Source organism: Larimichthys crocea, chromosome III (assembly GCF_000972845.2).
Source record: "Larimichthys crocea isolate SSNF chromosome III, L_crocea_2.0, whole genome shotgun sequence".
Classification (NCBI taxonomy): Eukaryota; Metazoa; Chordata; class Actinopteri; family Sciaenidae; genus Larimichthys; species Larimichthys crocea.
This window is the reverse complement of record NC_040013.1, coordinates 36,148,241-36,173,065: the sequence shown is the minus strand read 5'-3', so window position 1 is coordinate 36,173,065 and position 24,825 is coordinate 36,148,241. Positions and strand designations below refer to the sequence as shown.

General features: G+C 37.9%; 1 protein-coding gene across 3 annotated transcripts in view; it reads left to right on the top strand.

The window, feature by feature from the left end:
• The window catches only part of rasgrf2b (Ras protein-specific guanine nucleotide-releasing factor 2b), a 46,182-nt gene that overhangs the window by 9,952 nt on the left and 11,405 nt on the right, over positions 1-24,825 (top strand). Inside the window, exons 2-15 of one of the 3 annotated variants that reach the window (XM_010744843.3) lie at positions 10,446-10,552; positions 11,772-11,919; positions 15,363-15,452; positions 15,620-15,756; positions 16,829-16,945; positions 17,115-17,194; positions 18,495-18,688; positions 18,850-18,959; positions 19,045-19,163; positions 20,306-20,466; positions 20,572-20,638; positions 21,136-21,272; positions 21,782-21,864; positions 22,154-22,402. In XM_010744843.3, coding sequence (XP_010743145.1) covers positions 10,446-10,552; positions 11,772-11,919; positions 15,363-15,452; positions 15,620-15,756; positions 16,829-16,945; positions 17,115-17,194; positions 18,495-18,688; positions 18,850-18,959; positions 19,045-19,163; positions 20,306-20,466; positions 20,572-20,638; positions 21,136-21,272; positions 21,782-21,864; positions 22,154-22,402 — 1,799 coding nt within the window. Of the gene's footprint in view, positions 1-10,445; positions 10,553-11,771; positions 11,920-15,362; positions 15,453-15,619; positions 15,757-16,828; positions 16,946-17,114; positions 17,195-18,494; positions 18,689-18,849; positions 18,960-19,044; positions 19,164-20,305; positions 20,467-20,571; positions 20,639-21,132; positions 21,273-21,781; positions 21,865-22,153; positions 22,403-24,825 lie in introns of all 3 variants that reach the window. The other 2 variants (XM_019264459.2, XM_019264457.2) reach the window with 2 other exon arrangements.

The following is a 24,825-nucleotide window of genomic DNA, read 5'->3' as shown; positions in this document are numbered from 1 at the left end:
GACCCGTCCACCATCACCTGCAGATGTAGATTTCACACTCTTTAAACTACGACAACTGACACTTATGGGTTTACATCGACGTCCAGACGAATGAGAACAGGCTCGATTATCTGTTTTTTTGTTTTTTTAAAATAAAAGTTACCTATAAACCTTTAATGCTGCCCTAATAAATGCTTTTATACTAACAATGGATCAAATAATTATGTGGTCTTGGCTTGTTGTTTGTTTTGTTTTTACAGCTCAGACTTTACTGCCTTCACAGGAACCTCTTTTTTTAAGCAAAAATATTTGAAAGAGTCTACGCTGCTGGCGTCAGACAAAGTTAGAGACTCTTATCCCATAACGTTATTTGATGTGTACATAAGCCACTGTTGCTACTTGTTCGCCATATCAACCATATCTATTTATGAGGTGATATGTCAATGTTGTGTTTCACAGTTTTCAGTGTTGCCTCCAAGGCGAAGGCTACCAGAGCTGATGAGAGTGGGGCACAGAGAGAGACACACACACATCCCATGAGAAGTGTATAAAATAAAACTAGCATAAGGAATAGATTGTCTTGAGTCTTTTTTGCTGTCGCACTCTAGCAATTCTCAAGAATATAATAAAACAGATTTACGGTGTGTTTAGACATCTCTGCTGCTGCACTGTGGGAGTTGCAGAACAAACACTCCTGTCCCATCTATTGCATTAAAGCGGACGGATGCTTCCCCACATTCCCCTGGCTATGGAGAGACAGGCAACAAAGGTGTCAGATGGAGGAAAGTTTGATAATAGGTATACGTTTTTATTACTGTTGTTTTGGATTTATTTTCTGAGAGCAGGACAGCAGTGAAAGTAAACAGAGGGGAGGAGAGCAACCTATTTAATCTCCCGTAAAAACAGACAGGTAATCCCTGGTTCTGAGGTAAGTACACAGTTATATTTATACTTATATGCAGGTGTGTGTATGTGTGTGTGTGTGTGTGTGACAGAGGTGGCTATACAAAAGTTATAAAAACTTCTTTGGAGGAAGTGAACAGCATGGAGGGCATGAAGGAACAGCAGGATGTGGGATGTTGATTCAGTGATTGTCACATTAGTGCTACCTCATTAGTTGAATTCAGTGGTTATTAAAGTATTGCCGCTGCTGCCGTCGCATTAATGTTTTGTATCTTTCACCAATGGCAAATCTCCAGGAAATTTAAAACCTGCTTTTATGTTCTAAAGTGAGTGGCTTTTTGGATTTCTGAAATTACAGAGAGGGTCTTTCAGGGACGAACCATGTCAAACTACCACTTAAAACTGTTTCTTTCTTCTTTCTTTTCTCTGTCATTCTTTCAGGACAGTCGCCCAAATTTAGTTGCAATTATATGGCAATTTTATATTAAATTGCCATTTTGGGAAATAGGCTTTTTGCTTCATGTCAAGACTTAAAAAAGAAGATTTATACCACATGAAATATAAGGCAGCACCCCGAGCTGGCAGCTTTTGGTCAGTTCTGAAAACAAATCACATGGCATTTTTGTAATTCATTACATAACTATTGGATTACGGAAAAATGTATTTTAATCTGATTATTTTTGGATCAAACTGACACATTGGCATGACAATATTTTACCCTATATTAAAAAATGTATGCAGCCATAAAAAAAATATAATTCCATTATATTTGTCTTCAAACATCTCAAAACATTTTCAGTGCAAATAAAATGGATTGATCTTCATTTTGTCTCAAACACCATTTGTTTCTTTCCCACCAGGTCTGTCGCAAAGCATTTGTCTAAGAAACTGTATGTCAGACTTCATCCAGTTTAAAAGACTTGTATCATTTAAAATTTTTAATATTTTATTAAATCACATTTTGATCAAGTGATCCTTTAAATAAACAATTTTATAATTTGATTACATATAAACATTTTATCTGTTACTTCCCAACCCTGGCAGAGGGTTTTCTTATTTAGTATAATATAAATAAACTGAAACAGCCATGCCGGCAATCCACCTGCCAACGCGCTCAAAGCTTAATAATTACCACGCTATTTCATGTTTTGTTTAATGCTTATAACTAAAGTTTTGATAAAGTTTTGATAATAACTGTCGTTTTGTGGAGTTATGTGCGTGTTAACTGTTACCTGGCCAGGTGCAGTGATTTCCTGGCAACCAGTTTTTATGCTAAGCTAACCTAAACTAACGGTTGATGGCATATTTACCATACAGACAGCAGTGATATCAATCTATCAGTCAACTCTCAAAAGAACGCAAAACAATCCCTCCTTTTCCTAAATGATTAAGTATTCCTTTAACCTTCAAACAGGCTGACACAATGTTTCACATTTTACATTTGAGTATGAAAAGGACAGTGTCGTGTCACCACTGCGATGTTATAAGGTAACTAGATGAGACAAAAAAGCTTAACTAGGGAGCTTTCAGAGGTGTTGATAGGCTAGCAGTTTCACCCCATTTCCAATCTTTATGCATAATGATCTCCTTGGTAAAAGTCCGACCCGTCCACCATCACCTGCAGATGTAGATTTCACACTCTTTAAACTACGACAACTGACACTTATGGGTTTACATCGACGTCCAGACGAATGAGAACAGGCTCGATTATCTGTTTTTTTGTTTTTTTAAAATAAAAGTTACCTATAAACCTTTAATGCTGCCCTAATAAATGCTTTTATATTAACAATGGATCAAATAATTATGTGGTCTTGGTTTTACAGCTCAGACTTTACTGCCTTCACAGGAACCTCTTTCTAGCAAAAATATTTGAAAATGCAGTCTACGCTGCTGGCAGTCAGACAAAGTTAGAGACTATATTCCATAACGTCTATTTGATGTGTACATAAGCCACTGTTTGCTAACTTGTTCGCCATATCAACCATATCAATGTTATGAGGTGATATGTCAATGTTGTGTTTTACAGTTTGCAGTGTTGCCTCCAAGGCGAAAGGCTACCAGAGCTGATGTAGAGTGGTGGCACAGAGAAGAGAGGACACACACACATCCCATGAGAAGTGTATAAAATAAACTATAGCATAAGGTAATAGGATTGTCTTGAGTCTTTTTTGCTGCTAGCACTCTAGCAATTCTCAAGAATATAATAAAACAGATTTACGGTGTGTTTAGACATCTCTGCTGCTGCACTGTGGGAGTTGCAGAACAAACACTCCAGTCCAGCATCTATTGCATTAAAGTAGCAGGATGCTTCCCAACAATTCCCCCTGGCTATGGAGGGACAGAGCAACAAAGGTGTCAGATGGAGGAAAAAGTTTGATAATAGGTATACGTTATTTATACATGTTTGTTTTGGATTTATTTTCTGAGTAGCAGGACAGCAGTGAAAGTAAACAGTAGGGGAGGAGAGCAACCTATTTAATCTCCAGATAAACAGACAGGTAATCCCTGTGTTCTGAGGTAAGTACAACAGTTATTAATATACTTATATGCAGTGTGTGTGTATGTGTGTGTGTGTGTGTGTGACAGAGGTGGCTATACAAGAAGTTATAAAAACTTCTTTGGAGGAAGTGAACAGCATGGAGGGCAATGAAGGAACAGCAGGATGTGGGATGTTGATTCAGTGATTGTCACATTAGCTGCTACATCATTAGTTGAATTCAGTGGTTATATAAAGTATTGCCGCTGCTGCAGTCGCATTAATGTTTTGTATCTTTTCACAATGGCAAATCTCCAGGAAATTAAAAACCTGCTTTTATGTTCTAAAGTGAAGTAGAGCTTTTTGGATTTCTGAAATTACAGAGAGGGTCTTTCAGGGACGAACCATGTCAAACTACCACATTAAAACTGTTTTGTTCTTCTTTCTTTTCTCTGTCATTCTTTCAGGACAGTCAGCCCAAATTTAGTTGCAATTATATGGCAATTTTTATATATAAATTGCCATTTTGGGAAATAGGCTTTATTGCTTTCATGTCAAGACTTAAAAAAGAAGATTTATACCACCATGAAATATAAGGCAGCACCCAGGAGCTGGCAGCTTTTGGTCAGTTACTGAAAACAAATCACATGGCATTTTTTGTAATTCATTACATAAACTATTGGATTACGGAAAAATGTATTTTAATCTGATTATTTTTGGATCAAACTGACACATTGGCATGACAATATTTTACCCTATATTAAAAAATGTATGCAGCCATAAAAAATATAATTCCATATATATTTGTCTTCAAACATCTCAAAACATTTTCAGTGCAAATAAAATGGATTGAATCTTCCATTTTGTCTCAACACCATTTGTTTCTTTCCCACCAGGTCTGTCGCAAAGCATTTGTCTAAGAAACCCTGTATGTCAGACTTCATCAGTTTAAAAGAACTTAGTTATCATTTAAAATATTTTAATATTTATTTAAATCACATTTTGATCAAGTGATCCTTTAAATAAACAATTTTATAATTTGATTACATATAAACATTTATCTGTTACTTCCCAACCCTGGCAGAGGGTTTTCTTATTTTAGTATAAATATAAATAAACTGAAAACAGCTAGCCTGGCAATCCACCTGCCAACCGCTCTAAAGCTTAATAATTACCACGCTATTTCATGTTTGTTTAATGCTTAATAACTAAAGTTTTGATAAAGTTTTGATAATAACTGTCGTTTTGTGGAGTTATGTGCGTGTTAACTGTTACCTGGCCAGGTGCAGTGATTTCCTGGCAACCAGTTTTTATGCTAAGCTAACCTAAACTAACTGGTTGATGGCATATTTACCATACAGACAGCAGTGATATCAATCTATCACTTAAACTCTCAGAAAGAAAGCAAATACAATCCCTCCTTTTCCTAAATGATTAAGTATTCCTTTAACCTTCAAACAGGCTGACACAATGTTTCACATTTTACATTTGAGTATGAAAAGGACAGTGTCGTGTCACCACTGCGATGTTATAAGGTAACTAGATGAGCTTTAGAGGTGTTGATAGGCTAGCAGTTTCACCCCATTTCCAATCTTTATGCTAAGCTAAGCTAAATAGCTGCTTGTAGCCTCATATTTAACAGACAAATATATGTATATGTAAGTCTTGCCATGAAAAAGCATCCTGTCAAACTATTCCTTTAAGGCATGAGATGCTTTTATTTGATCTACTACATTATTCATTATGGCAAATATGATGGATGACACCTGGCCTCTCATTAAAAATGAAGTCATAATTTTTGCTGTTGTCATATGTAGATGCATGACTATGCAGCCTCTTGTGCAGTATAACAGGTGAAATGCGTATTGTTGTGTGCCCAAGGTTTTCATGACAAACAGTTTGTTTCTTTGTTCTTGTCCTTATTTTATGAAGCTACATTCAGCACAAAAAAGACATTATTGCCCCTGTGGGAGCACGACAGGAGCTGAGAAATGAGTGGAATATAAAGAGGAGAGGAGCAGATTGTGAGTCTGATCCAGAAGAGTGGTGGGTGGAAAAAGTGAACCCATACCCCTCGGTCTTATTTATCTCTCTGAGGCTTCTTCTCACAAATGATTTTTTGTTTCCGTTACCGATTTCATACTTGTAATGGTCAATAATATGGTCAATAAGATTTAAACATGTCAATGAAATTTCAGCCTGTCACAAAAGCTGAAGGTTCTGTGTGCAGGATATATCAGCTAATTTAGAAAATAGAATATTATGTAGCTTGAATAACTCTTTTTTAACTCTATTTTTTGTGCTCCTTTTTGTTTTGAAAGCAATTTAGTTTCCTCTTTTTCAGTAGAACGTGGACTGTGTCTTTTCAAACATAAGTATCCACGAGAACTGGAGGTGGTTTGAGATTAGCTCTGTTCATCACATCAAGCATGACCATTACATGTTGTTCTTTTGTAGTACTGTATCTAATTTTCTATTTTCTACACGTGGTGTATATACTGCCACAAGTATAGATAATCCAGGTCATGAATTATATACGTTTCCACTGCGGTCTCACATACACATACATGAACATGGTTTGCTCTCTGTTGTATTTCTCTGTGGTGGCAATTATCACCCTGTGACACTTGCAATCACTGAGCAGTTCCTGGTTCACCACAGCAGTGCAAAGTTGGAGACACTTTCAACATCAGCTTCCAATTCCCATTGTGTGAAAACCGTTTTCTACCAGCCCATATGGGTCTAACAAAAAAAGATGAGACAAACACCTGTTTCTGCTCTGAAGATTTACATGTTAGTTGCAAACACACATTGAAAAAATACATATTATCAACCAGTGATTGTCCCTCCATTATATATTATATTTCATAAATCTTTCACGTATTCATTGATGCATGATGCAAACTGTTTATGCAGTGGAAGATTTTTTACATTTTTTAATTTTATTTCCTGGTGCCTAAATACATATTACAGTTACACACTTTGCTTGTATTACTTTTTCATTCAGTGGTGGTGGTGTCTTCTCTAAACGCCAATATTTATGCAAATCTAACTGCAAACATACACCTGGATGTGACACAAGGCCGGTGCGTCAGTTCCACTATCACAACTGTATTGAATTTGTGATTAAAGTGAATGAGCACTTTTATATGCTGTTACTAAGCACTAAGGCAGTACAGCTTTTGGAAGTTGTTATTTTAACACTTGTGTATTTGTGAACGGCTGTCCTGAATTTCCTGTTCGTATTCAAATAACCATGCCAGCAGTTTTGCATGTTTTAGCCCATTTACTGTACAAATGTCCAAAGTATACATCACAGTTTGCATAGAGTCTGCTTCAACTACGTTAACAAAAGAAGCAAAACATTGACATAAGGGTATGCAAAGACCTCTTCTCAGGGCTGACATATTCCTCATCAGGTAAATGGCATCAGGCTGTTTCCAGAATAGTTCCACCCAATGTCCACCTGATGGACGTATAATCAGACAGATGTATTGGAAATACCTTTGCAGGTGTATGGCATTGTCAAGAGACTGCTCACTGTTTTTTATGCTGCTTTGAAATAAATGGCTACCTGGAATAGCAAGAAAAATGCAAAACGGTTTAGTACACATTATTTGTAGTCATTTTAAAATTGGAAGATCTTGCAATAGAACCTTCATGGCAAAAAAAGCAGTATTTTGTGGTTGCTCTGTTTTGTTGCAGTCTATACTATATACAGTATATGTGTTCTACGTGACTTTTTATTTTTTATTTAACTAGCCTTTTACCATTTGTCCCTCTTTCTATGCAAAGAAGCAAGTCACATCAAAGCAGTAAAATGCCAGTTGCTTTGAAAAGCTGAGTGTGAAAGTCGAAAAAAAGAAAAAAGAAAAAACAAGGTCCATCTGTGATACGGTACAACACAATTTGGCCTCTCATCAGTGCAGATACTAAAGCAGACAGCAGTGTTGCATCATTAGTGACTATTCCAGCCCCTAATCATCACTGGATCCCAACAGTGATTCTGTCATCTCTGCTTTTAAATATTTATAACACGAGTATTTCTGGATCCCACAGCTATCATTTGCCTAATGAATCTATTACTACCAAGTCCAGTTTCATCTTTAACTATTTAATAATTTAATAAAGAAAAAAAAAGATTTTACTAAAGAGCCACCATGAACTTGATGGGGTGTGTTTTTGTGTGGTAGGTTTTAATTTCCTGATGTCCGCTCTCTGTTGGACAGTCAAATTGACGTTTTTTGTTCAAAGAGTTTGCACTCACAGCAAGTAGTTTTAAATGACTGACCCAAAATTGCTTCTGAATAATAAAATTTGCCGTCCGTCATTGTCTGCGTTGTACTCAGTGGTGGTAAAACACACTCTTTCGTGTCATGCTGTCAGTTTAACAGTCTCATTTTTTCTATAATATCTGCTCCTCAGATTAGGCAAAAAAAAAAAAAAATGTTCAGGTGAGTAGTGAATTTGGTCATTAGTGACATAAAGAATGAAATAGTCTGTCTTCTTTTGTGTTCCATCTCTGTTCTTACTTGTTTAAATGAAATCTTTTACAGTACAGTGAAGGCCCTGAGGGATGGAGGGTACATTTGAGCCGATTTGAAGGGAGAGTAGGCTGAATGGTACTGTACAGTTCAGAAGCTTCCTCTTCGACTAATGAGGACACAGTTCAGGGTTGCAGTGTAATTCACTGCAATGAATCGTTACATTACACTTTACTCCTACTTTATTGAACCTGATTGCCTAATGTCACTGTTACATCAAATAGTAGTAGTACACGGCAGGGGTGAAATACAATTTAAATAAAAAATATAACAACTATTTCATGTGTAGAAGGTATAAATGTGAAAACTGGACAAAACATGATGTCCAGGAAGGAATGAAAAAAATAAAAATACATTGTGCATTGTTTAAGTCCATGTTTGCTAGCATATCGCTCTTCTTCATTTCCTTTGTGGGCACGCCAGAATGCTCTTTGCACATAACCACCACCAACTGTCAATTACACACTTGAATGTCCATCCTTGTGGGCATGAATGATACAGACAAAGCAAAGGTTACTTTTAAGTACCATTTTGAGGAGGCTTGTGTTTTGCTTGAATAGTTTCATTTTATTCTACTCTATTCTATTCTTTACTTCACTGCATTTCAGACGGCATCTACACTTATTTGACGTAATTTACATTCACGTTACAGCTCAAGATCTAAAATGCAATACATATGATCACATAACCTATCATATACCTAAGTGTTTATAAAATAGCTCTAACTCGCTAAGTTTAACTTTAAAATGCTAAAAATAGAGAGGTCTACTTTCATAGAGTAAAAAGAATCAGATTATTTCTTCCCCTCTTGAGTATCATTATCATTATCATCACTGTATATGTGATAATAATGACTAGGGCATCTGTGTGATCAAAGCATCCATGTACCATGGTGGGTGTGAAATTGTTTTTGTGTATTCACTTTATTAAGGCTATAAAAGAAAGACATAACGTGAGCCCTCACATGAAACATGCACAGTAAAAATCTATAACTATCAATATACAGCATAATGTGAAAGGTAACATAACAGGTTCAGATTATCCATCAAGATCTCTAAAATCTGCATCAGCAAAATTGTTTAATTTTGTGTTTGACACTTCTTCCTTCTCATGTCAAAAATTGCAGGATGGATCAATAAAAGCATTAAATGAATAGAGGCAGTGCCAAAAAGCAGAAAATGGAAGTGCAAAACACAGCGGAAGTGTCATATAAACAGGTTGCCATGGAAATATTATCGTGTTTGGTGGTGACACAATTTAGAGATATGTACTCGGTTAAGAAATATTATGTAACCGCTCCCTCTTTCGAGCCTTCTCTGTCTCTTTTTCTCTCTGTCAAAGACTGTTAGGGCACAGATTATTGTTGATGTAATAAAATGCAGCCAGCCAATGAATCGAAACGACAGATACATAAAAAGCAAGGATAGGAGGATGGAGAGGGAGGTGGAGGAGGGTCTCTGAATATGTGTGTGTGTGTGTGTGTGTTCCAGTAACCTTGGTGACTCTTTCCCCAGTCCATCCACACTGCAGGGGCTGAAGCCTGTCCATCCTCCTGCAGGGTAAATGTCTCTCCACTGGATTTAGTTTGGTTCACTGAATCCTTACTGAAAGAGACACAAAGAGATGAAAGTATGAAGGGATGTGGGGATGGAGGAGGAGGAGGAGGAGGAGGAGGAGGAGGAGGAGTAGGAGTGGGTTTCGACAACAAGAAACGTGAGGATGCTGGTTGAGCAGGGCAGAGGAGGCGGAGTGGGATGATAGGTGAAGTGCAAAGAGAGAGAGAGTGAGAGAGGAGGAGGAGGAGGAGGAAAGAGGTTGGATGATGAGGAAGAGAAGAGGAGCAGAGAAAAACTCCATGCAGAGCTCAGTCTTCTCTGTTTTCCCTGACTAAGAATAGAGCTCTTCTGGTAACCCAGTGCCCCAGGACATGACCATTTGAATAAAAGCCTCTATCACTTCACATAATGCCTGGTGTGTGTGTGTGTGCTCTACTGTAGGTGTGTGCCTTTGTGCTTGCATGTGTTGGTGTGTCTGTGTGTAAGTGTGGGGAAGCATTTTGAAAAGCAGATACTCAGGAAAATTCATCAGAATAATAAGAAAGACGAACAGGAAACGGGAGGGAGAGAGACAGAGGGAGTCTAATTGATGGTGATGATAATAGGCCGGTGGAGAAAAGAGTCACAGACGAGACTCTGTGTTTTATTTCAGTGAGCGAATAACTCATGTCATCTGTGTCGAGCCACCCACCCTCCCCCATCTCGTCTCACTCTCTCTGTCTGCGTGCTCTGCTGGCTTCACGTATAGTCTGTGGAACTTTATATGGGGTGAATCTGGGCAAGAAAAGGCCGTGAAAAGCAAATACAGTACATATGTTTGTGCCATATGTTTTATTAGCTGTGGCTAGCATCTCAAAGGAGCAACCAAAACATCTTGTGCTGTAAAGCGAGAGTGTTGGCACAACTGAGGAGTGGTGTTGTGGATGTGTTTGGTCCCAGGGTCACAGAAATAAAGAGTTTTTTTTCTCTTCATCTTTCTCTCTTCAGCACTACTTCCTTCTCGTGTTTGGTCACGATGGACAGAAGCCTCTGGAGCTGCGGACTGAGGAGGAGAGTGAGTGCGATGAATGGGTGGAGGCCATCCAGCAGGCGAGGTACACACATAGCATTGTATAAAGGGTATTTGTGCAGTAGGAATTATGACATCAGACTGCATGACCACAGTTTGATCTGATGTGACAGAACATTAATATTATTGAGCATTAATATGAACATTGGCATTTAAAAAAAAAATGTTATAGCCTATTATGTATAATTTTCTGCAAAACTGAACATGTTCCAAGGAATACTTGACTTTTTGCACTTCTTTCCTACCTTCTACGACCAATTACTTTCAGTTTATTTTGGCAATATCAGAAAATGTGATTTATATGCGGAGCAATCCATCTTATTTTTTATCGTCAAACTGACATTATTGTGACATGAAGTGGAGCAACTTTTAAAGCTCTTGCTTGTTGGTGTATTCAAAGAATCTCCAGAAAGTCTGAGGTTTGCGTTGGTTCCAGAAAAGCTCTGTTTTCAAAATCAAATATGGATGTCAAAAAATAATAAAACCTACAATGCCCTACAATCTCAGCTTCAGAGAATGTGTGTGATTGACATTTCTTTCTCAATCCATTAGCTTTGTTGCACGATGGAAAAACCTAAAGCTTTCTTATACATTGGCACATACAGTATACTTGATGACCCCAGCATATTGTGCTGCATCTAAAAAAGTGAGGATACAGAAATGACAGAAATGTCAAGAAATGTCAAGATATTACCAAACTGAATTCAATTTAGTGGAAGATTTTGTGTTTATTAAAGAGCCCATTGTACACAGTGAGAAGCTGGTAGAGAAAATAGATTTTCAGGGCCTTTAAGATTTTAAGGCTTTGTCATGGATGTGGAAAAATTGATGTACCATAGGGGCTGCAGCACCCCCTGAAATCAAGCATTATAAAACCCATCAGATAAAACTTATAATGACCTTCCCCTTTTGTACTGGGATTTATTCTATATGCACTATACACTGGCATTTTTGCTAGACGTTTGACTTTTTATTTATTGTTTATCAATAATATGTCTATATACTATAACAAACCTTATTTACATCCCTGATCAATGCAAGACAGGTTGGATCTATCACATGTGAACACACTGAGGACAGGATGTGTGATTTGGTTATAGTTCTAAGTAATGAAATATATCTAGTAAGTAGAGCTTGCTCAAATTTTCAAGTTTCACATAGGCAGCTGTTAAGTCAGTGTTGTTCCCAGCGTTTCATTTCAGCTTTATCTCTGTATATATTTGTGTATTTCTCTTTATTTTCAGTTACTCTGACATCATCATTGAACGAGAGGTGCTGATGCAGAAGTACATCCACCTCGTACAGATAGTGGAGACTGAGAAGGTGGCTGCCAATCAGCTGCGCACCCAGCTAGAAGATCAGGACACAGAAATCGAGAGGCTCAAAGCAGAGGTCGGTGTACGCACATGCATCTACACACCTGAAAGATATAATCTTCAACATTTCCATCATATCAAACACGATTTTCATACCGTTTGTGGCCAGCACTTTTTCAGCAACAGCCATTTAATGTTTTTGCATTTAGTAATTGCCTCTACCACGTGGGATTTAAATTATCGTAGCTGCAGGAAACATTGACTTCCTTCTGTAGGGTTTTAAAACAGTCCTCTCAGGCCTCTCAGATTGTTTGGTTGTTCTGTAGATAGAATTCCTCTTCCTCTGTTGCTTTTCTTCTGCCTCTTGAGGTCGATACATATATAATTCTGAATGAAACTCTGGGACCAGTCTTATTAAAATGCCATAAACACAAGAAACAGTCATGTTTCTAAATCAAGCAGGACTGAAATCTAGAAAAACTAGGGCAACTTTAGATCTCATGTGTATCCTTCTTAAACATTAAAAGAGTAAAACATGAAACCATCTTCGTTATAGCTACCGTAACATATAGATTATGATCTTCATCCCATCATGATCAATTAAATTCAAACCTGCCTTATGGAGTGTGTTTAACCATAATCCTGTTTAACACTCTAGCAAATTTGTGTAATGCATTTTTGTCCTAATAAAACAATGCTTATGTGTGGGCGTGTGGCCTGTGCAATGCTAATTTCTTGAATATCTTAAATTGTGCATTGTTTAAATCTATATTTACTTGCTTGTACATGCCTTTGTTGGCGCTTTACTGCATCTCTTTGGGAATTACTACTGCCAAATATTGATAAGTGAAATAGCAAGAAAATAATGTTGCAAGATGCAAAAATGTATTGCATCTTGCACATGCAAGAACATTAATCTATAGCGCTACAGGTGGTCAAAATCTCCACAGGGTACCTTTGAGGCCACATTTCCCATTCTTTTGTACTTTTGCATGGAAATGCTGTATGCATACATAAATTTGGCTTCACTCACTCATTCACTCACTCACTCACTCACTCACTCACTCACTCAGTCACACGCCCACACAGCTCTGTGATTACTCTCGTGCCGTGAATTTGAAGAGTGATCCAAGGAGAAACACATGTATGTATTGGTGTGTATACAACAGATACTGTATATACCCATATCCCTATGAGTATGCTGTGTGTGTGTGTGTGTCTTCTCTGAGCTGTGTTCATGGCAGCAGAGGAGTGGGTGTGAACAGTACTCATTCACCTCTGAGCGTAGGAGGAGAAGACCACAGCTCAATAAAGACAGCCCATCAGCATCCTTACAAACAGCTGCCAATCCATTATGCTTATCAAACGCAACACGTTTCTGTTCTCTCGTCACAGCACAATAAATCAGACGTACACGCTCATGCACAGAACAGAACTGACCACTACAGCAAGGTTAATCAGACCATCAGTGTCAGCTGAGAAAAAGCTCAAAGTCACTTACTTCAGGGCTGCACAATAATGTGATATTATTGTTTATTGTCTTCGACTGCAAACCTCCAAATCCAAATGAGTGATTGCAATAAATTGTAGATAAAAAAAAAACAACGATATAAGATATTTTTGTTTTACACATTTACAGTTTGTTTTATTGAACACTAGTAAATTAAAATTAATTTGCCAAATCATCTGGGATCATATCACCCAGCCAAAAATGAGTGTGTGCAGTCTGTACACACATCTGGGTGTGAAACAAAACTCCTGACAAAAAGTCGTCAGTAGCATTTTGCACCACTTCATTTTGTGTCTCTGTGATCTCTGAACAGTATTCTAAGTATTCTATAATTGTAGACAAATTTCAATTTGATTGTTTACATTAATTAATTGCAATTAATTATTTGAAAGTGTATCAACTAAACCAAATTACATAGGTAGTAGAATATAGAATATATTTGTATACGTAGAATAGGAATATTATGAATATTTAAAATGAAGCTTTATGATTGTTTTTTTGTTTTTTTTAATGTAATTACTAATCAGGCGTTTTGATTTTGTGTCTCTGAAGTGATTCCTTTGTACATGTTCTCTTATGGGCCACATAGATGACTAGAAAGCACTGCATGGTTATTCTTAATGTACAGGTGCTTGATTGAAATCGATTCTGGTCTTTACAGCTGTTGCCCTCAAGAGATTATATTTGCTCATTGGGCCAGCTACCAATATTTTCATAAATAGCAGCTCCACTGTTATTTCCAATTCTCAGCTCATCTGTGTCAATAATGTATAAATATTTTGCTTGTAGAGGCTACTTTTATCTTCAGGAATAATTAACTGTGTTTAATTTACACTGCTTAAAGTTGTAATTCTCCCTTAGAGTGTGGTGGGTACATCTGCCTGCTACACACTATGTTATATCTCATGGGCAGAATACATTGAGCCCTGTTGATAATAAAAATGCTAACGAAAGACATTTTATATTAGGAAACATCTGCCTGTGTAATTGGGCTGCTCATGAAAAAATGATTAGACTTTGAGAGCCAGTGTGCAATCGGTGATCCATCTCATTAAAACATACCCTTGTTTGTTTATTTATTTATTTTGTGTGTGTGTGTTGCTCCGTGTTTATGAATAATTTAACCAACTAGCCACTGTAACTGTCAACAGTTGGCAGACTGACTCCTCTTTGCTGCCATTTGCATGATAGCACTAGTGAATAAGAAAATCAAGATGAGACTGTTTGGCTGAAAATGGCTTTAGTTTCATTTTTGATGCTTTTCTCCATCTGTGACAAACGGATGTTGTCTAGAGGCCTGAAGGTATAAGCAAATAGGTGAAAGTAATAGTACTAGAGCCAACATTTTGTGTTTGGCATGCCTCACTTATTTCCCTTTGTGTCTCATGTATGCCTCAGTTTTCAAACCAGGAAGATGACTTTGCGGTAGGCAGTTGGCCCTTTTTACCTGCTGCAAGTAAATGCCACACATCTAAAGGCTGACTCTGCTGTGTGAGGAGAGTATTTCATGGCAGTCAAAATCATACAAGAACTGACATAATAGATCTTGCCAAAAATGCTATGATATTATAGTCTTCATGGATTGATTTCTGCTAGAAATAGAACATATTCAGCTGCAGAGGATTATACTTTGTCTTCAGTACCTGCTGTAGCCCCACCATCCATTACAGATTATCAGGCACATATAAGCCTTTATTTGCATGCAGTGACCAACTGATAGCAGCTCTCCCCTGTCATTCTCTCTTTCTGAATGAAGGCACCAGATTGTCAAAGATGAGGAAGTCTGATGTTATCTGGTGCAAACACACCAACAGTTCATTGAGCACACACTGCATGACTATCTATAATATTCAACCAAATGACTGTTAGTCCCTTTAGGAATAAAATATCTTCATTAATTAACCGCAGAGAAATGTGATTTGAATGTAATTCAACATGTCTTTTGTGCAGACATTTAGTCACCCACATTATGCTCATATTGTTTGTGATTGATTTTCTCTTTCTACAAGATTGTAGCTCTGAACAAAACTAAGGAACGAATGCGGCCTTACCACGTCAACCATGAAAATGAAGACCCAGATATCAAAAAGATCAAAAAGGTAAGTTAATATTTTTCTAAAAGCTCATTTAGGTTTCATGAGTTTTTTTATTTTCTGTTACCCAGCTTTCCTCTCTGTTTTATATGGTAATTCTTGCAAATGTGGCATGCACAATATGTATGTATGGCTGTGTCTGAACTACCTTACATGTATTTGTATGTCTTCAGGTGCAGAGTTTCATGCGGGGCTGGCTTTGTCGGAGGAAGTGGAAGATCATCGTTCAGGACTACATCTGCTCTCCTCATGCTGAGAGCATGAGGAAGAGGAACCAGATTGTCTTCAACATGGTGGAGGCAGAGACAGAGTATGTATATACATTATGTCTAGAGCAGCAGCACACACTGTTGAAAAGTTTTCACTATTGTCAAGCTTTGCAGTACACAATATAGATGTCACTTACTATAGACTGAAAAGAGCATCCTTTTCTAAGCCTTAGTCTCTCCAGTTCAGCACAATGCTGCACAAATCCTGTAAATCCAATTTTGTCATAATGCGATCATGTTTACGGTTTTGCAGAGTTGTCTGAAAAGGTCTCATACAACTAGAAATATTAAAATTACATGTACTGTGTATGCCAAAGTAGATATAATCTTAATAATTCTAGTTGTACGAGACCATTCCAGACAACTTTGCAAAACCGTAAACATGATTGCATTGTGACAGAATTGGATTTACAGGATTTGTGCATCATTGTGATAAAGTTCCTTCATTTGTCAAGTCTTTTATTTTATTTTACAGACATTCCCACCCATGAATCTACAGAAAATGCACTATATCACAATATACAGTATACGGTATATTGATAGTTGATTTGAAAAGACATATTTTATACATACCCCTTCCCTTCTGTACATATATTGAACTGAATTGAACACAGTCATATTATCAGACCATGACTGGCAGACAAAATCATCTAATTTCATTAAGATTTGAGGCTTTTCTTGCCCCCTTTTTTCCAGACCAAGTTACACTGTAATGAATAAATATGAAAATTATAGAAATACCTAAAAGTATTTGATATGTATTTTAATAAGTGAGTTTAAAAGATATTTTCACACTAAAAAAATGTTGAATAAAGATCATGTGTATGTACAGTAATGGGCAAACAGTGAGAGGCATTCATTATTCACTACTCTAGTACAAATAAAGATATTCAAGAAATTTTATCATCAAACTGTAAGATAACATTAAGTTATTTTACAATATTACTATTAAATATTTACAGCATCTTCATTGAACATATTTGCTTTAAATCTGGATTCTTTAAGTCTGCCATACCTCACTGGTCTAAAGCTTGTCTAAAGTTTAAATCCAGACATTATAAATTGATACATATGAGTGTTTTTTTCTGTTTGTCTGTGTTTGTTTGATGACAGGTACGTCCACCAGCTCTACATCCTGGTCAACTGTTTCCTCAGACCTCTGCGGATGGCTGCCAGCTCTAAAAAACCCCCGATCAGTCATGATGATGTCAGCAGCATCTTCCTCAACAGGTGTGTATGTGAATGTGAATTTGTGTGTGATTAAGCAACATGTTCCGTTCATTTTTGCTTTTAACCAAATTAATTGAATAATGTTAATTCTGCTGGAGGTACCAGCAGAAACAAATACTAAGGATTCAAAAAAATCTTTTGTCATTTTGTTTTCACGCTGTGACTGCAGTGAGACCATCATGTTCCTACATGAGATTTTCCATCAAGGCTTAAAGGCGAGGATAGCCAACTGGCCAACCCTGGTGCTGGGTAAGCCGTTACACATAAAACACACAAATACACACTTTGTGCATATACTCTGTGGCTAGTTACATCAAGGGCAGGTTTTTCAGTGGTCACATTCAGATTGCAGACATTGACCGACATCTTACTGCTCCACACACACACACACACACACACACACACACACACACACACGTCATTTCCTTATCTCAGTCTGCAACAAGCGCACTCATTGTCTTGACAGACAATGACCACCCGAACCACAAGGTATCCCACAAATTCACCTCCTAAAACAGAAGCGCCCTCGACAGATAAGCATCACCTAGGAGACAGACTGCTGAAAGACACGACAGAAAATTACTTGTGACAAATTCAAAAAGAAAAGGGACGAACTTCACTGTCATCTGACTCTGCCTCGGGCCGACGCTAAATCTAGGTTTTTTAATCAACAATATGTTTCACATCACATTAATTTCTGTATCTTCAGTACAGATTGTTTCTAAGGCATCCCGTACAACATGCATTTAATCCCACACTGACTATGTTCAAATCATTTGGATCTCCATAGAATTAGAAAATTATAATAAAATTATATGCATTGCTTGTGTAGATTTGTATCTTGCACCATGATGATGCTTCTTTATTTAACTACCTGTTTGTTGTCTAATAAAGAGGCAACATGATTAATAAAGAACTCACTCACATAATTATTAAAGTAGTGTTCATTGAGTTTTTAAGGAGTCAATTTCACAGTTGCACATCTGGACAGAGGTTTTGAAATATCTTTCTCCATTTCCCTCCAACACCTTGGCCACACCACCACCTCCTGAGTTTAATTTCTCTTGTATAGTTTCTGTTTAATCTATTTGTATTCTTTTATTTTTATGCATAAATAGAAAAATGAAGACTATACTATAACTATCAGTCAAATTAGTTACACTGTCCCTTATGCAAGAAAGAAAGTAACCTGTAAAAGATAAAAATTAAATCCAGATATGAAGTACAACACAGTAATTATTTGCATCTAGTAAAGGTACCACAAAAGTAAATGCAATATGCAAAATACACAACAGTGATTTAACAGTTACTTAGAAAAACGTTAGCCTCAGACAGCTAGTTTAGTTAGCAGTAAACTGATTGCAGAAAATCCAAATCACAAATCAACAGCTGTAATTAAAGTAGCACCAGGAGATGATGCTCCACTGAAGATATTTGAAGAGTTAATTAAAGATTTCTGTCAATATTTTCACAGATCTGACAAAAGGGAACATTCATGGACTTGTTCCCTCATGTGACTGACATACTACATGTGTGGTTTTGTTTCTAGCTGACCTATTTGACATCCTGTTGCCCATGCTGAACATCTATCAGGAGTTTGTGCGTAACCATCAGTACAGCCTGCAGGTTTTGGCCAACTGTAAACAGAACAGAGACTTTGACAAGCTGCTCAAACAGTATGAATCTAACGCTGCATGTGAGGGAAGGATGCTCGAGACCTTCCTCACATACCCCATGTTCCAGGTAGGTCATGTACACCAGCGCACACTCCTTTTCATAAACATGCCATAACATAATAGCATTATATGTTTTTGTATGTTAATTCTTGCTTCATCTAATGCCACTGAATAACATAAATATATTGTAGTAGACTTTTTTTTCACATTGCTCTTCTCTCCTACAAGATTCCTCGCTACATCATCACCTTGCATGAGTTACTTGCACACACACCTCATGAGCATGTGGAGCGCAAGAGTCTTGAATTTGCCAAGTCCAAATTAGAGGAACTGTCCAGGTATGTGTCTGAGTGTCAGAATAAACTTTCCTGATACACGTTGATATTGAATACTGAATGAACTGGTGTATTTTTGTGTGGTCAGAGTAATGCATGACGAGGTGAGCGATACGGAGAACATCCGGAAGAACCTGGCCATAGAGAGGATGATAGTGGAGGGCTGTGACATCCTGCTGGACACCAGCCAGACCTTTGTTAGGCAAGGTAAGTCTTTGTCATCTCACAGCAACAGCAAAGTCCTGGAGGTTTTCCTGACAGTAAGACCCTCTTGTTTAGTGGAGCTCATTGACTGATCATGACATTAACTATTACTCTCTATTGAGGGAGATTTAGCGATCAACTTGCCCATTGAAAATTTGTTTCTACAAATTGTTTGGGGTTCTCAATCACAACTTCTTAAATATATCATTCTGCCCTCAGGTAATAACTGCAACAGCATAATTTAATGTAAAAAGACTGATCTATTAACAAGAAAATATCTTCCTTAGGACTTGTTCCCACACAGAATGTTGTATATTTTGTTTCATTTCATTTCATGTACATTTTAGCAGATTTCCACATGAAGGATTAAAGCAATTTCTCTTTACTAAATGAAAAACATCAAGCACTTGTACAGTGGCACTGCAGTTGCTTGTTTGTGAAGGATGCAACAAGTTATGATGACATCCAGCTCTTGCAGTGACTTTCAATGCTCTTCTTGGAAGTTGCTTTGCTTTGCTTTGAAAAGTGCACTCGAAATGAATGTACAGTAGTGTAAAATTGTAGATTTAATGTTAATACAAGTTCCTTATTCTCCTACAGTGGAGATGAATATATTTCCTGTGATAACTGATGTATGCATGGAGTTGAGGTGCAAGAACCAACAGTCTGTCTGATCTAACAAAACAAAGTAATTCTTCATCATCTTAATCTCAGATGTACCGCATAAATTGTAACGTATTTATTAGAAATAGCGTCATGCAACAAAATATTGGAAATAGTCCTGTCAAGGCACTGATCCAAGACCTCATCTTAATGCATAATTAATGTGTTCTTGAGAAAGACACTGAACCCAAATCTGCATCAGTGCTCATCAGTTGCCACAGCTTGAACCCATCTGAGCTATCTGATCTCCTGATTTGAGGATACTTACACACTCAAGTCAAAGACAATTTTAAGGTGCAATAGACAATAGGCTCATTTTAATAATTTCCTTCTTCATATTTGAACGTCTGCCAGGTGCATGACTAAATACATGTGTGAAGTAATGTTTAGTAATAATGCTTTTTACATGTATTTTAAGTAAACACAGTTTAGTGTTAACTTAATGAAATGTAATGTAATCCTGCGCCCCTGCTGCTCCTCAGGCTCTCTGATCCAGCTGCCATCAGTGGAACGTGGGAAGCTAAGTAAGGTCCGTCTGGGTTCTCTCTCTCTAAAGAAGGAAGGGGAAAGGCAGTGCTTCCTCTTCACCAAACACTTCCTCGTCTGCACACGCAGCTCTGGGGGAAAACTGCACCTTCTCAAGGTGAAAACACATTATTCAGAGAGGGAATTTATTTTGTAAATGATCGCAACTTATAACCAAAATGCCAATAAAGTGTTGTTAATATTTGCTATTAAACTCTTGCAGCAAGGTGGAGTTTTGTCCCTGATTGACTGCACACTCATAGAGGAACCAGATGCCAGTGACGAAGAGTGTAAGTTTACTACATCAATGGAGCAGTGTTGGTCGACACACAGAAGCTCTTATTGGCTCATTGAGGTCCTTCGCCACTCATGGAGGTTAATTAGGTGTCAGATGATAAGTGTCCAGAAATGACTTCCCTTTAAATATCAGATACTCACCCCTTTAAATGTCAGGTTTTGATCTTTTGACATTACAGCTCCATTAATTTTTTTTATCTGAGGATACATTTTGCAAATAGGGAGATTGATGAAGCATTCATACAGCCACACTAATGCAAGTGCTGAGACAATCATATGCATTTGCACACTCCTTTTCAACACACACCTTCACACATAAGTCTCAGGGGTGTGTGGAATGGAGATAGCAGGTCTGCTTAATTAACCCTCTGTGTGTGTGTGTGTGTGTGTGTGTGTGTGTGTGTGTGTGTGTGTGTGTGTTTTACTATCATCATCATTAAGAGGACTGTTTTGCTGTAAAAATCTTTTCCTTTGTTTCTCTATTAAGCAGCTAAAGCTGGTGGTCAGGTGTTTGGTCAGCTGGACTTTAAGCTTATAGTTGAGCCGTCAGACTCTCCTTCATTCACTGTGGTGTTACTGGCACCATCGAGGCAGGAGAAGGCAGCATGGACCAGTGATATTAGTCAGGTAATACACAAACACGCACCCAGACAAACACAGAATAACAAGAACCTCCAAATAGCGAGAGCATGTCTCCACTGGGTATTGAGAAGGCTTAGTGATAAGTAAACACAAACATGGGTGCAGCTCCCCAGAGGTGAGTACAGCTCACTGCCTCAGTATTTCACAAACAGAGGAGCACCTTACAAGCATGTCAGATGGGATTCATTGTTATCAGACAAAAAAAATACAGTTTTAAATTGCTTCTTTTTTTCTTTATGCAACCAGACTATTTTTTTTACAATACTTCACAGCATTCATTTAAATGGAGTGCAGAGATACATACAGAACACATACGTACTAGAAATGCACATAAGTACTAGAAAGATTATGACATAGCCCATAACCACCTAAACTCAACCTAACACCTGCTTTAAATTATGTGGGACAAACAAACACATCTTTTTAATTCTTTATTCTTTATTATTATTTATTATTACACTTTATTCATTGCTTCCTTCTCGCTCTCTCTGTAGTGTATAGACAATATCCGCTGTAATGGCTTGATGACAAGTGTATTTGAGGAGAACTCCAAAGTCACTGTGCCTCATATGATCAAGTAAGTATGGCTGTGTTTGTGAAAAGATTGCCATGCAAGTGATTATAACGCGCAGTATTGTGATGGTGTACAGTAAATTGTCGTATATTATGCTTTTTTAAAATTATATTGTGGTATCTACTCTTATTTTTAGCTCCCTTCTTTGGATTTTATTATTTGTTTATTTTTTTTTTTTACTTTGCTGTTTCTGCTCAGCTATTTTTATTAACATTTCCTTGCTTAGCAGCCCAGCAGTCACCCATGCTTGGTTATGTGTGTGTGTGTATGTGTGTGCGTGTATATCCATCAGATCCGATGTGCGTCTCCATAAAGATGATGTTGACATTTGCTTCAGCAAGACGCTCAACTCCTGCAAGGTCCCCCAGATCCGCTATGCCAGTGTGGAGCGGCTGCTCGAGAGGCTGACTGACCTGCGCTTCCTCTCCATTGACTTCCTCAACACCTTCCTGCACACATACAGAATTTTCACCACGGCAACAGTGGTCATGGACAAACTGGCTGACATCTACAAGAAGCCCTTCTCTTCCATACCGATCAGGTCATACCACGCAATAACACACAAATATGCATTCACAAACACAGAAAAGAGGTACACATATACTGTGCTTACACATCTTCAAGACAGAGACAAAGACAACTAATAAATCTTCCCATATTGTACCTTTACTAGTAAGGGCACAAGGACCCAAGGAGTGACCTTAGAATATTTTTATCAGCTTCCCCCTTTTTTTTATTCTGTGAATGATACAGTCAGATGTGGGTGAGTGTTTTAGACTCAGCATGCAGCTCCCACCTCTGTCCACAAGGTTGAATATATATTGGCTGAAATACATACCAGCCTGTGTGTGGAGGCCAACAGAACAGATGCTTCAACAAGGTTTTTGGCACAGCCATAGGAATATACTGTGTGTCAAATGAGGAGTTTGACTCTCTCTCCCTCTAACTCTCTCTGTCTCTCTCTGCCTCTGCTTTATTCATGCTCTCTCTCCCTTATTAGGTCTCTGGCTGCATCAGAACTGTGTGTTTATATTCCTTCCTCTGCTTTACTCAACAAGACAGAGCTTTTCCAGCTGAAAAGTTGGAAAAGCTCTGTCTTTTCCTCTTCCCAAGGGCAGGTTTGTATGTAGAGCCTAACTCACCACAGCTTGTGGCTAAGAGGACTCATCCAGAGACTAGAGGTGTGCAGGAAGGGTAGTGTGGGGCAAGTCCTCTTTCTCATACCTTTGCGTAAACATGACAACACCCTTATTTGCTTTTTTTTTTACCCTTAAATTCACTCCAGTTGAGCACTTGAGCAGCTCAAGTGTCCTTCTAGCCAAACCTTTCCACCAGAGAGCCAGTACAATAGGAGGTTTGTAAGGAGAACAGGATTTATTGTATTTCAAAGCTTTCTTTATTGTTTTGCTGCTTTTAGCCATGCTAGTGGGTTAGGGATGACAGAGCTAGTTGCCTCAGCCTCAGTGAATCACTTTGGTCCAAACTCAAATATCTCAATAACTAATGGATGGATTGCTATGGAAAAATATATAGGCATGCATTATCCCCAGATGATGAACCAATGACTTTGGAGATTCCTAACTTTTCATTGAATACCATCATCAGGTCAAAGGTTTAATTATCAAGTGAAATAGATGGATTAACACAAACCTTTGTACAGATATTCATGGTTCCCAGATGATGTATCTGAACAATGTTGATCCCTTAACTTTTCATTTAATGTCATGATCTAATGACATCAACTGTACTTCACTGTTTAGTGCTAATTAGCAAATGTTAACATGCTAGAATGCCTCACAGAGACAGTTCTAGTTATTAATTTTTCTGTCTTTAAGTTTGTTGACAAAGATTGAAGTGCTGTGATTAGTTTGAACCTTCATAGAGCATTGCAGTTTTAAACATGGATCTTCAAAGTCATCTTTTTGTTGGATCGAATGCCCCTGGGATTTTTGTCTGTTCAAAACACAACTATCTGTGACCATTTTACACTGGATTTTCTTCCATGTGGTTATGTGTCAACTGAACATGTTGTTGTTGCTGTTCTTTCCCTCACACACTGCCTCGCATCCTCTTCAAACACACCTTTGCTCTACCAAGAGACCCACTTATCATCCTTCCATTATCTTCTCTCAAACCATCTTCTATCTCTGTTGCATCTCCTACTTGCATTTATTTTCATGTCTGCATCCAACCATCTATTTAATCTTTGTTATGTGTCATCCATCCCCCCGCCTCTTCATGTCCCCTTCAACTACAGGACGCCGTACTACTCATTTGACCGTCTGTCCATCTCATCCATCTGTCCTGACTACAGTCTGAAGATCAAGAAGATAGCCATGGATCAGTCCAAGTAACCAACTCCCTCCCTCTATGTGCTCCTTCCTACTCTTTCTACCGTTTCTTGCCTGTTCTTCCTCTACTCTTGCCTTGGTCTTACTGATGCACGACCTTCCCCTTTACCTTGACTTTTTAATCTACCTGCTATCTCATTTTCTCTTTATATGAATGGAAAATGACAACTCGCTGGAGTTCTACCAGTTTGAAACATTTGAGTTGATGATGTGTTTATATGTAAGGGGGAAAAGGAAATATCTTGGAGTCTTCACTCTGCAGCTGGTCTGTAGCATGTTCTCACACTGGAGCAGCACTTCCTCAGGGCTGTTTTTCTCTCTGTATCCATATTGATCCCCTTTTGTCATTCATCTTCAGTCTGTTTTATATAATCCTTTTAAGAATCTTCCGCTGCTTGCTTCTTCTTTTTCCACTACTCATGTCAAAGTTCTTCATCATTCCTGCTTTCTGGTTCTCATGTATCTTTCCTTCCTGCATCTTCCTTTCATTTTCCTCCTCCTCTTTCAATCTGGGATGCAATTTGTTCTTCTATTTCCTGCTGAATGAGACTTGTGAGAATAAATTATAGCTGTGTTTATCTATGCATGATTACTCCTCCCTTGAAGTAGATCT